Genomic DNA, 17,649 nt, shown 5'->3' with positions numbered 1-17,649 from the left:
CACGAGTCATTTATTCATACTTAATTTGGAAAATAAAATTTAAAAAATAAAAGTTTTTTAGTCTGCATCTCATGGTTTGGCTGAAATTGGGGTTCTGTAAATTTCATGACAGACCTACTTTACCTTTGAGAAAGTATAATAGCCAAAAAAGTTAGAGTATAACCTATACACATGCAGTGTTACATATTCTAGTGTAAATTATAGTGACTTACTTTCAGAGCAGTCGTCGCCAGTGAAGCCTAGGTCACATATGCACATTCCATTCAGACATTGGCCTTGGTCATTGCAGTTTTCTGGGCAGGTCAGAACAGAGCAGTCTTCACCGGTGTAGCCCTCAAAGCAGACACACTTTCCATCTTCACAGTAGCCACGGTCCAGACAGTTGTATGGACACGTCTTTGTACCACAGTCCTCCCCAGTGAACCCGATTTCGCACACACATTGGCCATTTACACAACGTCCTCGGTTATGGCAATCACTGGGGCAAGTCAATTCGCTGCAGTCATGGCCTGTAAAACCAGCATGGCAAACGCACTTGCCGTCCACACACTGTCCACGCTCATGGCAGTCATTGGGACAAGTTTTGATGCTGCAGTCTTCTCCAGCAAAACCTTCATGACAAACGCATTTCCCATCTACACACTGTCCACGCTCATGGCAGTCATTGGGACAAGTTTTGATGCTGCAGTCTTCTCCAGCAAAACCTTCATGACAAACGCATTTCCCATCTACACACTGTCCACGCTCATGGCAGTCATTGGGACAAGTTTTGATGCTGCAGTCTTCTCCAGCAAAACCTTCATGACAAACGCATTTCCCATCTACACACTGTCCACGCTCATGGCAGTCATTGGGACAAGTTTTGATGCTACAGTCTTCTCCAGCAAAACCTTCATGGCAAACACACTTGCCATCTACACACTGTCCACGGTCATGACAGTCATTGGGACAGGTTTTGATGCTGCAGTCTTCACCAGCAAAACCTTCATGACAAACGCATTTCCCATCTACACACTGTCCACGCTCATGGCAGTCATTGGGACAAGTTTTGATGCTGCAGTCTTCACCAGCAAAACCTTCATGGCATATGCACTTGCCATCTACACATTTTCCACGCTCATGGCAGTCATTGGGACAAGTTTTAATGCTGCAATCATCTCCAGTAAAACCATCGTGGCAAATGCACTTGCCATCCACACACTGTCCACGTCCATGGCAGTGACTGGGACAGGTTTTGATGCTGCAGTCTTCTCCAGCAAAGCCATGGAGGCAAATGCACTTGCCGTCCACACACTGTCCACGTCCATGGCAGTGATGGGGACAGGTCTTGATGCCACAGTGTTCTCCACCATAGCCATCATGGCAAACGCATTTGCCATCTACACACTCTCCATGTCCGTGGCAGTCATGGGGACAAGTCTTGATGCTGCAGTCTTCTCCAGCAAAGCCTGTTTTGCAAATGCACTTCCCGTTGACGCATCGGCCACGATCGTGGCAGTTATTGGGGCAAGAAAGCTCAGAGCAGTCCTCACCTTCATATCCTTCATCACAAATACACTCACCATTGATGCACTGCCCCCTATCATTGCAGTTGTCAGGACAGGAAAGTATGCTGCAGTCCTCGCCCTCGAACCCAGGGTCGCATATGCACTTCCCATTGAAGCAGTGACCTCTCTCATTGCAGTCATTGAGGCAAGTAAGCTTGGAGCAATCCTCTCCGCTGTAGCCAATGTTGCAGACGCACTGTCCATTGACACACCTGCCATGGTGGTTACAGTTTTTGGGGCAGGTAAGCTCCCCACAGTCCTCCCCAGTAAAGCCCTCTTCACAATAGCAGGTTCCATTGTCACAGCGGCCACGGTCGTAGCAGTCGTTGGGACAGATGAGCTCGGAGCAGTCAAAACCCGTCCAAGGCTCGTCACATACACATTCGTCTTCCACACAGCGCCCTCTGCCGAGGCAGTTGTTTAGGCAGTTGGTCAAACCGCAGTCCTCACCGCTGAAGCCTTCCGCGCAGAGGCAAGCCCCGTCTATGCACTCTCCATTCTCACCGCAGTCCACAGGGCACAGCTCAATGCTGCAATCGTCACCGCCGAAGCCCTCGAAGCAGACACACTTGCCATCTTCACAACGGCCTTGATCCTGGCAAAAGTTTGGGCATTCTGGCTCGGAGCAGTTGACTCCCTTCCAGCCGGGCTCACACACGCAGCTGCAGGTCTCGGTGCTGTAGTTGCCGCGGCCACTGCAGTAGGGTTTGGTTGTGATTTCACCTGCTAAAGAGGAATTTAGTCATTCTTGGCTATGAAACACTTTCATGCTGGTTTAGACAGGAATGGGAATTTCTGTTTATATAATTCTTTAGGCTCTTAATGAAAAGTCTATAACATACTTTGGTTAAAATTTCTCAATGGTAGTGTAAAACAACACCCTTATTACTTTGTTAAAATCAGCTCTGTTCACAGCAAGCCGTTCAGGTACATGTTTCTTTAAATGCTAATGAGCTCTGCTTCTCCCGCCCCTCTCCTCCTTGGGGTGATGAGCTGTAAACTTTAGTCACATTTAGCCCCGAAACTTGCTAACTAGCACATTATTAGGAAAGGTGATTTGCAAAGATTCATAAAAAACTCTTACTCTGTAGGTGAAACTGGATCACGAATAATTTGCATGAAAAAAGACGCATTTAGGCATATCGGGGGGTGCATTCCCATCAAAAATGAAAATAATCCACTGCATCTTCAGTGCCTCAGATGTCGGGAGTAAATGGCGACTGCTATGTTCATTATCGGACTGTTCACAGCTCCCTCAGGGAGGAACTAATGTAAAAGCCAATGTCAATCAACTATAGTGGGAGGGGCTTGTGCAAAAACCAGCCTACAAAAAAAATTCATAACCTTAACAGTCTCAATTATCAAGCTGTTTTGATTTTCTGAGCAGTATGACATCATACTACTCAGGCCCCGCCCATAACCGCTGACAGACTGTCTCATATTAGGATATTTCTGCCCTCAGCCAGTTGTCTTATAAGCAATGCAGGTGTTTTGTAGTTGGATGTAAAAGTGAACATAAAAGTCTTCATTTTCCCCCTAATGAGAGCCATTGGGGATGCAGTGAATTAGTTTTTGATGGTATTGTGCCACGGAACACACACACACAAAAAAAAAAAAACTGAAGAAAGGGGTGGAGTGAGCAGTAGCTCATTATCATTTAAAGAGTCATGCACTGAAACAGGTCAGTGTATTTTTAGTGATACCTCTTTCCTTAACCACAAGCAGGCTTGCTGACACACTAATGTGATACTAAAAGCAATTTGGCTTGAATGGTTATGTCTGATAATGGCTGGTCAGTAGTCTCGTAGGCTCATCAAGGCTGCATTTATTTGATCAAAAATACAAAAAAAAAAAAAAAAATTGCAAAATGTTATTACAATATAAAATAATGTTTTTTTATTTACTATACTTTAAAATATAATTTATTCATGTGATGCAAAGCTGAGTTTTCATCAGCTGTTGAGTGTCACATGATCCTTCAGAAATCATTCTAATATGCTGATTTATTATTAGAATTATCAATGGTGGAAAGTTGTGCTGCCAAACATTTTTTTGGAACCTGTGATTCTTTTTTTCAGGATTCTTTGATGAATAACAAGTTAAAAAATCTGAATGTATTCAAAATGTAAATATTTATATTTATTATTAACCATGTAAATCTATGCCACTTTTTATTAACTTAACACATCCTTGGTGAATAAAAGTACTAATTTCTTAATACTAAAAAAGAAAAAAAAAAAAAATTACTGACCCCATACTTTTGAACAGTAGTGTATATTGTTAGAAAACCTTTCTATTTTAAATAAATGATCAAAGAATCCCGAAAAAAGTATCACAGGTTCCAAAAAATAATATTAAAGGTGCCATAGAATGCATTGAGAGAAATTGTTTAAATTGTTCTCTGATATCTACACAGAAGGTATATGGCATAGGAAAGGGCAAAAAATCTCCAGAAACGGTTTTACAGGTCCATTTACAACCCTAGGATTTGTCCCTAGAATGAAATGCTTTGTTTTTGCCTTATTTGGAAGCTTCATGAATATTAATGAGCTCTGCTCTGATTGGCTGTTTCACAGAGCTGCTCATCTCTATAGCTGGCACATGGATAAAAATATATATATTTAATTAGGAGCTCTAGCCGCTTTTAATATGCGGTTTGTTGAATCTGCCGTTTTAAATCGCTGACATTTTAGTCTCATTACTGTGATGCATGTGCTCTGTGTAAAGTTACATTGCAGAGACACAAGTACTTACCACACAAGTTGAGCTGCTTGTCAGTGATTCTCAAGATCTGTAAATCATTCGCCATCATCAGGCAGTTATTTCTCCATCATTCACCATCATCAGTGCAGTCATCTGTCTGTTTATGTGGTAAGTGAAATCCTATGTATTGCAATGTAACAGGCTAGCGCTAGCATTAAGCTAACCATGTCCCTTCTGTGGCTTGCCTTGTTTAACTGATGTACTGACGTTACCGATGATTGGGCGATGCAAATGTTGGAGGCGTAACTATTAACGATCTCGGGAAAGTTTCGTAACAGTCCGTGTTATGTTGGAATTGACCTTTTTTTCGGTGGTCTTTTGCAAATACTAGATTTATATAAGGAGGAGGAAACGATGGTGTCTGAGACTCATGGTATGTCATGTCCATGTACTGAACTGTTATTATTCAACTATGCCAAGGTAAATTCAGTTTTCCATTCTATGGCACCTTTAAGCAGCTGTCAACATTGATAATAAATCAGCATATTAGAATTATTTCTGAAGGATCATGTGACACTAAAGACTAAAGTAATGATGCAGACAATTTAGCTTTGTATCACAGGAATAAAATATATTTTTAAATATATTTACACAGAAAAAGTTATTTTAAATTGAAATAATATTTCACAATATTACAGTTTTTTTCTGTATTTTTGATCAAATAAATGCAGCCTTGATGAGCATAAGAAACGACTTTTAAAACCATAAAATTCCTTCTGATTCTAAACTTTTGAGCGGCAGTGTATATGCAGAAGAAAGAAAATTTTTATTTAGCTTGTGCTTGTGTGACACATTTTGGATGGAAGTAAATGGCTTTGTGTCATTCAGATATTCATTCTGATTTGTCAGTTTAGTAATGAGCAGAGGCTTTACTAAACTACAATTACAAAATTGTAAAGATTTAAATTTTTTACATGTATTAGTTTACCCAAAAATGAAAATTATGTCAATAATTACTCACCCTCATGGTATTCCAAACCTGTAAGACCTTTGTTCATCTTTGGAACACAAATTAAGGTATTTTTGATGAAATCTAAGTGCTTTCTGTAGTGGCGTTGCTGTTTATGCAGGGTCAGAGAGATCTCGAATTTCATTAAAAATGTGTTCCGAAGATGAACAAAGGTCTTACTGGTTTGGAACGACATTAGTTCATTTTTGGATGAACTATCACTTTAAGATGAACTATCATTTTAATTTAGCATTGTTTTGTTTCTTTTAAATACATTTGTAATGAGGCTCAGCCTCCTAATAGACTACCAGAGTATCTACCTAATATTTGGCCTCACCTGTAACCTGAGCACCACAGCAGCCTGTTCCACTGGTGCACTGCTCTCTTAGACTGGATACCTCTGCCTCCAGCATTTCCAGCCTGTTCAGAAGATCCTTCAGGTCAGGCATGTGGTTATCACAACCGCAAGCTTGCTTGGGAATGTTAATCTTATGCGTAAAAACAATCTGATTCTCTCCGTCCGTGGTGTGCTCTATGTGCTGGTCAGATTGCAGATTAGCCGATTTTGGCTTCACTGGTGCTGTTCCAGGTGAATCCAAGTCCACAGAGCACATGGATCCAGAAGGAACGTTGATGTTATAAACATGGTTAAAAACCACAGGCTGATCAGGACTCGGGAGGGTCAAGTTCTCAGTGGTTGGTGACAGCGATTCTCTTCTGTGTCTAATTACTCTTTTCACCAGGCCAGCACTAGAGAGATGAACTAACATGGCTACTGCCACACAGGCCAGTAGCAGGCCTCGCATCCCCATGATGACTTGACTCTTCTTACTGGCGGGATTGTTCAAACTGTTTTAGAAACTGGAGATGTGGACTTAATCCTGGAAAATGGAATTAGAACAGTCACTCAGATTGCTTTTACAGTCTCAAATTGCACTTATCCTTGCAAAATGGTAAGTGAAACATACAAATTACATCAATAATGAGAGCACAATTTCTAAAGCACAATTAAAAACAACAGACAAAATCTATATTAATTTATATAAATGTTAAACAATTATATAAAATAATATGAAAATAAGTCATTTAGACTCCGCACAGCAATGTTGACAGATAGAAGAAAAAGAAAAATGAACTGTTTTAATCCTCGACGCGTGTGCCTTTCCAACCAGAATGAATTATATTCAACTAAAGTGAACCACATTACATTAGGGAGTGATCATTTCCAGCAAAAAAACAATTAGGCATACATGCCAGTCAGCAACACTGCAGGATAGACAGACACTAAGTACAACTCAGGTTATGGTTGCCTTGGCTCCCACAAAGATCAACTCTGTCCAATAACAGCAAGGCAAACTTGAGCTCAGGAGCGAGGGCTCCAGCAGCGCTTCCTATGACAGGCTGCCATGACACACAGCAGGCAACACCTGAATCTGAGGAGCGTACTCTCCTCTCTGACGCTCTGCCCACAACCCATGCTGACAGATTAATACTCGCGTGGAGGAGACCATCTGCAGCACTTCCGCTAGCGTAGGCGTTCAGAGTTCGCGCTTCTCATAAAAGTTAGCATTCTTTGACCATTCTCCAGACAGCAGCAGAGTTTTTGCATTAAAACACAACACTTTTCTCATTAAAACAAGTTAGAAGTATAGTTTTTGCAGGGCTCGGGAGGCTTGTCACTTACTGAGTGCATTGGTCTGTTAAAATTTAATTAACATGAAATGGCTATAATACCTTTTCAAGCATGTTACTGTGCTGTATTATAGGGTGTGACAGGGAGATTGAGGATGTCTGTGTAAAGAGTCCTGATGCGTGTGTCATCTGGCCACATACTTGGCAACTTCAGGATTGCAGATTTAGTTTTCCATATGGCTTTTTTCCTGAACATTATGAAAACCAAATGGGACCTATTTAAGATGGAAATAAGTACCTTTCCAAAGTGCTGACACACTGACTTTTCAATACTATAAAACACCCAATATTTATGTCAAATTAAGAACATTTATGTGTGCATTTCTCAGCTTGCACCTTGTCTGGCCATTCAAACACATTTAAACCTTAAAAATTTGTCATTTTCATTGATTTTGAAGTTTCTTTATATTTAAAAGTATTGAATTTGACATTAAAGAGACAGATGTCTCAAAAATTACTTTATCTTTTATTATTTTGAAAATATTTTGAAGAATGCTTTTTTTGCATTAAATGAAAGTCAGTGTGGTCAAAAACATTTCCCATTCACTTTAGAAACAAATAAAATAAAATTAATTAGAATCTAAGGACTAAAGAAACATAAATTAATGTTATGTAAATTAATATTGTTTGTACCAATGAAAGATTGTGTCAGATTCTTTTATTATTTTGAAAATATTTTGAAGAATGCTTTTTTTTTTGCATAAAATGAAAGTCACTGTGGTCAAAAACATTCCCCATTCACTTTAGAGACAAACAAAAAATAATTCACCCAACACCCAATATTTATGTCAAATTAAGAACATTTATGTGTGCATTTTCAGCTTGTACCTTGTCTAGCCATTCAAACACATTTAAACCTTTAAAATTAGTAATTTTTCATTTTTTTATGTTTCTTTATATTTTAAAGTACTGAATTTGACATAAGAGACAGATTAGTCAAAAACTGCTGAAAAATTACAATTCTTTTATCGTTTCAAAAACATTTTGATTAATTATTTTGTGTATTAACTGAAAATCAATGTGGTCAAAAACATTCATCATTCACTTTACAGAAAACTAAACTAAATTAAAATAAAATAAATAAAAAGCTAAGTAAATAACCATAAATTAATCATATGTAAATTAATATTGTATAAACCAATGAAGGAGTGTGGCAGATACTTTTGGTTGTGAAAATATTTTGAAGATAAATAATAATAATAATAATAATAATAAAATAGAATGAATGAATGAATCAATGAATGAATTAATCAATAAATCAATCAATCAGTCAATACATACATACATACATACATAAATAAGTAAATAAATAAATAAATAAATAAATAAATAAATAAATAAATAAATAAATAAAATAAAAGCTGAGTAAAGACCCATAAATTACTGTTTGAACCAATGACAGACTGTGGCAGATCATTTTAAAAATATTTTGAAGAATGCTTTTTTTGCATTAAATAAAAGTCTGTGTGGTCAAAAACATTCCCCATTCACTTTAGAGACAAGTAAAAACATTTATTGTTTAGCCGTTCAAATACATGTAACCCTTTAAAATGAGTAATTTTAATTTGATTTTTCAAAGTTTCTTCATATTTTAAAGTACTGAATTTGACATAAAAGAGAAAAGTTACTTAAAAATGTCAATTCTTTTATTATTTAAAAAATATTTTGAATGCATTTGTGCATTAAATGGTCATTATTCCCATAAAAGTAAAAAAAAATAAATAAAAAAAATAAAATAAATCTTGTTTGTGTTCCACAGAAAAAAAAAGTCATACAGGTTTGGAACGATGTGAGGGCGTCTAAATGATGACAAAATTTTCATTTTTTTGGTGAACTGTCCCTTTAAGGCAATCCCTCCACAGTCCTTCAGTAACAAAAGAGCAATACAAAGTGGTTACACAGATCATAATTTTGTCACGGCTGCAGGGGGGCTGACCCAAAGCCGCTGCTTGCAAGGTCAACAGCAGGTAATATCTTGCCAGGATCTGTTTAGTGAGTGGATAGCTCGCTTTGACATGTGATTAGTGGTACTGACAGATGAGCTCCTGCGAAAGGGATCCCACGGCTGCTGCCGCCTATCCGTGATTAGACAGACAGGGATGAGCGCTTCTGTGATGGAGCGCTTAAGGGGGGCTCGATGATGGGAGACTCCCGGTCTGGACCCTCGGGGACGAAGGGGACCTACTCCGCTTCTTGTTTCTCACATCTAAACCCTGGGATTAAATCAGCAAAATAGGCAGAAAATTGCTTTGAGTCGCTTTGCGGTTTTAGTTCTGGATGGGTAGCTGGCTTTTTCACTTTGAAACCTGGCTTGTTGCCACAAGAATCGAAGAAAGAAAATGACTTCGAAGGACCAAGCTGGTCTTTGTGCAAGCATTTGCCCTTACTCCCTTAACCCCTGGCGAAGGACGGACTGTAGATGAATGAAAAATTAAATATGAAATATAATGAGGACAGCTTGGCTTCATGGCAGCAATGACGGATATGCTTGACTATGACAGAATTAGCTGTTATTAACATCAGATTGAAAAAGATTTCATTTTTTTCCATTTTGAAAAGCGAGAAATACACAAAGCCGCTCTCTTTTATTAGAGCTCCATCAATACAGTGCTGAGCTCAGAGCAGTATGCTAATGCCGCTGCTTACTGGCACTTTCAGATAAACCAGACACAATGTGACTGCTGCTTTCTCATGCCAGGTCTAGTTTTTATACATTGTTACTTTCTCAGACTCTGGCTGGGCCAGTTGGCTTCCGTGTGTCTAATGTGAGAGGAATTTCAATGGGGGGTGAACCTGCTGGCACACATATTTAGTGCCAGTGATCTAAATTGGTCCTGCGTTGTGCTAAGTGCTGAATGCTGACTAGAGCATTTGAAAGGCAAAAAACCTCACACAGAGACCAGATGAATACTTCTGTAAGTCATAAATTATAGTGACAGTTAAAAAGATTCTTATGCCACACCAATGTGCCACAAACAAATGAGCTTACTTGCGATTTGTTAAATTAGAAGTTTGTAGCTGTGCACATAATTGAGCAATTAGCAAGTTAGCGGTTTGGGACTGTGACATAATTAGCTATCAGATGTATACTACAAAGACATAAAACATAAAAGGACTATGCCAAAAACCAGATTACAGAGTACAAAACATATTATTATTGTACAGTGGATGGCACTTTGAACACATTTTATTTAGAAGACAACTGTTGATGTGGCAGAATCTGTAAAAAATAGGATACAATCTAGGGTTTTCTTCCTGTTTTTGGAGAGTGAATGGTTAATGGTAAATTAGCCCATTATTTACTCACCCTCAAGGCATCCTAGGTGTATATGACTTTTTTCAGACAAATCCAATTTGTTATATTAAAAATAGTTCTGGCTCCTTTAAGGAATGGGCAGGTGTTTCTTTTCAACAGTCCAAAACAAGTCCACTAAAGCACATCCATGCATAATAAAACGTGCCTCACGAGGCTCCTGTAGCGAATCTATGAGTTTTTGTATGAAAAATATCCATATTTAAAAAGTAATAATCACTTTACAACAGTTGTACACGGAAGCTGCTCCGGGCGGATGACGTAGGACATCAGCATTGCGCATACACTGCTCAGAAGTGGACACAAAGTGAGAGCAAAACAAATCAACTGTCACAAATTAGAAGAAAAATTTCGATATAAGCCAAGGGGAGACTGGTTTTCCTTTGCTAAAGTAAGGAAACTTTGCTTCCTTTGCTTCTGTAAACAAACATTGGTTTTCACGACTCACAGGCGCATGTGCTACGCCAGCGTCCTACGTTTAACTATTAAATATGGATAGTTTTCTTACAAAAATGCATCAAATTCATACAGGAGACTTTTTTATTATGAACGGATTCACTTTATTGGACTTGTTTTGGACTGTTGAAGAGAAACACCTGTCCATTGACATTATAAAGCTTGGAGGAGCCAGAACAATTTTTAATATAACTCCAATTGCACTCAACTGAAAGAAGGATGTCAAATACACAGAGGATGCCTTGAGGGTGAGTAAATAATGGGCTGACTTTCATTTTTGGGTGAACTAACCCTTTAAATACCCATTTATTGAACTGTAAAAAATGTTGTGGTTGCTTTAACAGTTCATCGTTCACTTTCATATTCAATAATTAGAGATGACATTCATCCACAGTCTGTTGAACAGAGGGGCAGCACAACTCTTTTCCTATGAAATCATCAAGCAGACTTAGTTTTGTAGGTCACCCATGACAGAAAGCACTTGCCTTCACTGGGACGCAGCCTTAATATGGGTCACCCGCAGTAGTGAATGAATAGGTATTGTCTAGACTCTCTTCTCCTTAATAGATGTCATAAAACGCCTTGACAGTTTGTTTAAAACTGGGAAGGAGTCAATGATAAAGCACTGTATCATTCCTCCACCAGCGCAGGTCAAACTTCATTAAAAATCAATACGATGAAATTGAGTAAATGCCTCTTAATCCAGTCAGCAAAGCAGTAAACCTACTGAAAGGTGTCTGGACTCAAAAAATGCTGATAAATCATGATTAGAAACATTACAAATATGAGTATGCTGTCATTAAGAAGTGGACGCTTATCGACTGCATGGTTTTCCAAGGTCATAATCAAGCAGAGGTCTGCTGAAACCAGCACCATGAAGCAGCTCATAATCATCCAACACGGAGATGGATTTCCAGAGCAGCTCATAACGCCGCTCAATGGTGTGTGTGCTCTCAGATCGATGGCAAAGCATACAGCCACTGTTATTGTTTCATAAATGGATTTGTAAGTCATCGCCTTCCTGAGCAACACTCATTTAGGAGGAGTGGCTCAGTTGACCATTAGACCTGCCATATAGTTCTGCAGTTCTTCTGTCTTACTGATATTTTTCATCTGTTACTTTCAAGCTGTGATGTGAATGCAGAAGGTGCATTGTGACTGTCTGCTGGCCTCAAACGAGCTGATGATTGTCTATGCTACTCTATTTTGCTTGGCTTGTCTGTGTTTTAAAAGAAAATCAGTCATGGCTTGGAGTGGGTTCACTGAGCAGATTCAAACAAATGAATATGTCTGGCAATCGTAAACACGCAGACGTGCTGTCTCACCGCTGTATGTGCAATGTGAGCTTAAAGGTCTCTCAAATGCCACATAAAGTGATCTATCACCCAACACATTCTCTTGGCATTTCTCCCATCGGTGGATTGACAGCAAGGTGTGAAACCAGAACCTAAGAACACACGCCACTGTGTATTATATTTCCAACTAAGCCATTCTCATAATAATGAGATTAAGTAATTGTTAATCTTGCATCTGATTTCATTGCCAGAGTTTAAAGGTATTTCAATTTTAAACCCAATATGTCATACAGTAGTTTTCCTTACTGATCATTCCATTCCTGTGGGCTATTTTTATCTGTATATAGTAGAGGCATAAGATTACACGCAGACTGATAAGTGAAAGGCAATGCAGGTTGTTTTCACAATGAAAAAGCTGGGTTTCGTGACAGTCGAGCCCCATTTATAGAGCTCTAATGATGCTGGGAGATCTGATTGCAATGATAGGAGGTTTGTGTGTGTGTGTAAGTGAGCGATAAGCCGGGCTGGTGTATGGGCAGAGATAGAGGTGTTTGCACTGCTCTGAATGGACCTGCGGTTCGCTGACATTGCTGCACTTTCACCAAAGGCGGACACCATAGAGCTAGGGTGACATTGCCAAAGGTGAACTCCATGATGCTGATTAAGGAGAAATGGAAAGTTTAGGACATGTCAGTCAACATCTGAGACCAGAGACACTGGAGAAGTCTACTGGGAATGAAGTTGAATAATTCCTGTGCTTTCTTTCAAAGTCCAGATGGAAGGAATGAAAGAGGAACATTTGTTACTTGCTGTCTCATTTTACATTTCCAGCACTGGTGACCCCATGTTTATTAGCTTAACCTCTGTTACAGCCAGAAAAGCAGCCTTATGTGTTCAGACCTTAAAAGCACAAACTCCTGCTATTTCTGACTCCCGTTTGTTGCAACAAAGTTCAAACGCTATTTCCGCACCATGTGGACAGCGCCTCACATATTAGTCTTCGAAAGACAAATTTGTTTTACCATTTATTTTTTCTGAAGGATATATTGTGTTGTGGAAGAAACTGCAAAGAACAGAAGACCATATTTTAATCCAGAAGTCATTTTGCCACAGAGCAAAAATACTTACTTTGAACACGGAGGTCATTTTTTCATAGGCGCAAAGCATTCCCTTCCTAAAATGGAAAGCTATTGATCATTCTTTCCTGTTCTGGAAATAATAAAAGCAACCATGTTTTTGTTTGCGTGTAACAGGAAATTGCTTTTTCTCCAACACCAATGAATTTTGTATTTCCTCTTGCTGACTTTGAAAAATAAACCATGATCAAGTTTGATTTAGCATTGCTGTTCTCTCAAAAAGTTCTATAAATTGCATACTGCCAGATCTAATTACTTACCCTGCATACCTGTAGTAATTAGCTTAATCACAATATGATCTTCTGGGATTGAGCAACAAGCTCTTTCAACTTATTGACCCTATTGAACGTTCTGAAAATAATCTGTTTTCCCACACTGAAATGCGAGAATATTGACTGGGAGATTAAGACATCTATTTTTTCACTGTTCAAATTGGAAGCAGAAATTCAGACACTCTGAGCTTTGTAGAGCTCTCTTTTCCAACTTCCCAAAATCTTCTGCTAACTTAAAACTCTTTCCTTATCCTAGGCTTCCAGTGATGAATGCATTCTTGCATGCAGGGTCACGGATAACTATCCAGAGTTCCTCACTTCTGAGGAAGACACATGCGCTCATGTCTTGGCCGCCACAGATAGGGACATTGTCTGTGCTTTGAGCCCATGGTTTCCTAGCCATGTTACATTAGCATCAGACAGCCATTAAAACCATCTGGGGCTGCGACACTTTAACACATTGAAGTCTACTGAGGAAATCTTTGTTCACTGATGCCGACAAATCATTCTGAATGCCTCTGTGGCCAATTTTGAGTGTGGAAGTAAAGAACCCTTCTTCACAGAACATATTTCAAAGAGACTGACAGACAGACAGACAGGCAGACAAATAGATAGATAGATAGATAGATAGATAGATAGATAGATAGATAGATAGATAGATTGGTTCATGTTGCATACATAGCAAATGAGCTTACTGTTTTACATTTAAATGGCTGGTTTGCGTTCACCTTCTCTGAAACCCTCCACCTTCCCCAGCTCCACCTGTATAGATTTGCTACAAGTTATTATATATGCTGTTTGTGCAGCAGCAGTATGTCTTAAATAGTATGAATATATTGACAGTAGTAAGATCCTGTACTTGCTTTGCAGTAGCAGCAGCAGCAGCAATAATCTACAACAACAGCATTAACTAACAGCAGCAGCAGCAGCAATTTAGCAGCCTAGCAGATTTATTCCACCAAGGCCACATCCATTACCATGCTAAAATCTTCTGAGAGTTGTCATGACCGAACTTTATTTAATGCACTATATGTCCGCCAAAATACTTAAACTTAATGAAAACTTAAAACTTAATGATTTTTAATGATCTTTTTTTGGTGGATTTCCCCAGTAAAATATTGATATATGTGACCCTGGACCACAAAACCAGTCGTAAGTAGAATGGGTACATTTGTAGCAATAGCCAACAATACAGTGTATGGGTCAAAATGATCGATTTTTCTTTTATGCCAAAAATCTGTAGGATATTAACTAAAAATAATGTCTCACAAAGATTTTTCGTAAATTTTCTACCGTAAATATATAAAAACTTAATTTTTGATTAGTAATATGCATTGCTAAGAACTTTTTGGACAACTTTAAAGGTGATTTTCTCAATATTTAGATTTTTTTTGCACCCTCAGATTTCAGATTTTCAAATAGTTGTATCTCGGCCAAATATTGTCCCATCCTAATGAAACATACCTTAATTATTCAGTTTTCAGATTATGTATAAATTTTACATTTAAAAAATTGACCCTTATGACTGGTTTTGTGGTCCAGGGTCACATATACGAATAATTGTCATTAGCTAAATGTGACTAATTAATCAGCATATCATGTAATTAATTAAATTAAAATATTTAATTGATTGACAGACCTAATAGACAAACAAATTGACAGACGGACTCACAGACAGACAGTCAGATAGATAGATACATAGATAGATACATAGACAGACAGACAGACAGACGGACTGACAGACAACCAAAGCAAAACACAGAGGGTCCAATAGCTGCTCCAAGTGCATTGCCAGGCCAGGAGCAGAGCTGACAGCTGTTCAAACAAAGGCTAGTTTCCCACTCAGCTTTGTTCTGAGTGGCACTGTCAATGAATACACTGCACATAGCATCATAAAACATTTAAACACTCCGTCTAGGCAACAACCATGTGTGGTTGGCACATGTCCTTAAGATAATGATGGCAGAGAGCTGAGGAGATTTTAACAACCCAGGAGGCATTGACATCATCACATAACCAAACAGTTTAAATATTTGGGCTATTACGAAACAGAAATGTTTTATGTGTTTATTCATATATTCTGAGAACAGTCACAACAGAATTTCCTTTTCTCAAAAAACAACTTAAAGAGAGGAAAACTCATTTATGCAGTCACGTTTTGCCCCTCAATGCTAACGACAAAGTTTCCTTCATTCCCAGAAGAACCTCCCTCCCATTTAGGACCCTTGGATCCAGGGGGTCTCTGTCATTGACCCCCACCCCGTTCTGTATACGCACTCATAAGGCGTCTCTCAGCCCCTGCGTTTCCCAGCTTAGACCCCTCCCCCCTACCGCCACACACACGCACATCTTCTCATCACCTCAGTTTCTCCATTCTACTGAACGGATACAACCCATCAGTAAGGACAGCGCACTGATCCGAGAACCGTTCAACAACCCCCCCTCCCTGCCTCACCGCGGATGAGGCAAGAGAAAAGAGCTGGCAGCTGACAGCGGATCTACACGAGGAGCAGCAGACTAAAGACAGAAGCGCTAACACAAACCAGCTGGCTGGAGAGAGGACAGAGATCCTGGAAAGGGATAACACCGTCTGCCAGGTAACGGACACCGGCTTGTCCACAGCTGCAGACAAGCCCACCACGTGTAGAGTTACGCCAAACTATCAGCGCTCAGAGCGCACGCTACTGTAATTCCCCCCTCCAGTGGAGCTGGAATAATTGCTGAGCTTAAAACAAATGTGGACCACTTCCCCTATAAACCATAATGAGCAGCCTAAAGCAAGTCAGTGCATCAATAGCAGCCTTAAAAGTCCCTGGCTAACAATTACACCGTCAGAAAACATGTGCAAAGCTGTACCTTTAGGGCACAATAGCTTGTCAATGGGGCAGTACCTTTAAAGGTAAATCTTTGTACTACATTTACACTGTAGGGTACATATTACTACCGTTTAGGGGTAGAAAAGGTACAAAGTTGTCATTTTAAGTGTACCGCCTCAGTGCCAAGCTGTTGTACACCTAAAGGTAAAATGACTTATTAAGAGTCTTTTACAACAATATTACAAAGTGAGACAACAATCCTTTAAATCAAAACAAGAACAAGCCCAAGTCATTTAACATGCAAATCTGTCACACTAACAGGTAGATGGAAATGACTTGGAGCATCACAGCTTACCTTAGTGAGTCCAATCCTCCTCTACAGGCTCAGAGATGTCCTTCTGTCTAGGGAACTGCGACGTGTTGCCAAACGAAAGGTTAAAAACATCAGGAACTCTTGAAGTGCTTTTTAATTTTCTTTAGACAGATGACAGTCCTGTCATTCCCTCTTGTCTCCCTGCTCTCAGTGAGAGTGCTCCATCCAGCCTGTGTATGTCTGCTGATGCTGAGAGAGGGAATGAGTGAAAGAGAGAGAGAGAGGGAGGGAGGGAGAAGTCCCTTTCTTTTAAACAGTAGACACTTTGCGGTCAGACCCCACTCCCACCTACCACTCTTATATACACCCCCCTCCCCTTTCTCCCTCTGACTGGAAGCTGAGGAGCTGAAACGGGATGCCTCAAGGCTGAGTCGCAAACTCATACACGCACACACACTGAGAAGAGAGGAGGAGAAAGAGACAGAGAGAGAGACCATTTACTATAAACTGGAGCAGCCAATGATTGGATGAAAGGAATATATCCCAAGCTGCATTAACATACATTTCAGATTAGAATTAACAGGGAGGATAAAGGAGGAAGGACCTTGTGTGTTTGATGACGAGCATGACACGGCGGATGATGGGATTATGTACGGTGATCAGCATAATCAACCTTTAATCCCCCAAATCCAACCTCGCCATGGAAAAAAACCCAAAAAGAGTCGTTTTAGTCAAGGTTGCTTCACCCTTTTTTTAAACCTTAAATGCCTCTCCTAAGTGGAACCATCTCTGTGCCGCAACCTCCGGCTTTTCGTGCTCCCCTGCGCTTCTGTAAATACTCTTCCCTTTCAGCGTGTCAGGTTATTCACCTTTCCATCTGCACTACCCACAAACACCTCCCCCCACGTGCACTGCAGGTAGAAGAACATCCAACCAAGCCAGCTGCAATTACCGGACTATCCAGCGCTTTGCGCAAACAGCAGCTTTTCTTGAAATAAACACGGAACAAAGAGCCAGCAGATTGGATTTTTCACTCTAGGCTTCCTCGTTTCAAACAAGAAATGAGGAACATATTTCATTAGAGATGCGATGATGTC

At 39.6% G+C, this 17,649-nt stretch overlaps 1 protein-coding gene across 5 annotated transcripts in view; it reads right to left on the bottom strand.

Moving 5' to 3' along the window:
• The window catches only part of tncb (tenascin Cb), a 43,375-nt gene extending 26,496 nt beyond the window's left edge, over positions 1–16,879 (bottom strand). For 2 of the 5 annotated variants that reach the window (XM_073839926.1, XM_073839927.1), the window contains exons 1-3: positions 16,595–16,879; positions 5,597–6,140; positions 213–2,273 (exon numbers count right to left, since the gene is read on the bottom strand). In XM_073839926.1, the coding sequence (XP_073696027.1) occupies positions 213–2,273; positions 5,597–6,071 (2,536 nt within the window). In that variant the 5' untranslated portion in view covers positions 6,072–6,140; positions 16,595–16,879. The remainder of the gene's footprint in view (positions 1–212; positions 2,274–5,596; positions 6,141–16,594) is intronic. The other 3 variants (XM_073839928.1, XM_073839924.1, XM_073839925.1) reach the window with 3 other exon arrangements.
• Positions 16,880–17,649: the final 770 nt, after the last annotated feature.

Source organism: Garra rufa, chromosome 5 (assembly GCF_049309525.1).
Source record: "Garra rufa chromosome 5, GarRuf1.0, whole genome shotgun sequence".
Lineage (NCBI taxonomy): Eukaryota > Metazoa > Chordata > Actinopteri > Cypriniformes > Cyprinidae > Garra > Garra rufa.
The sequence above is the reverse complement of the archived record's forward strand: the minus strand, read 5'-3'. Positions and strand labels throughout refer to the sequence as shown.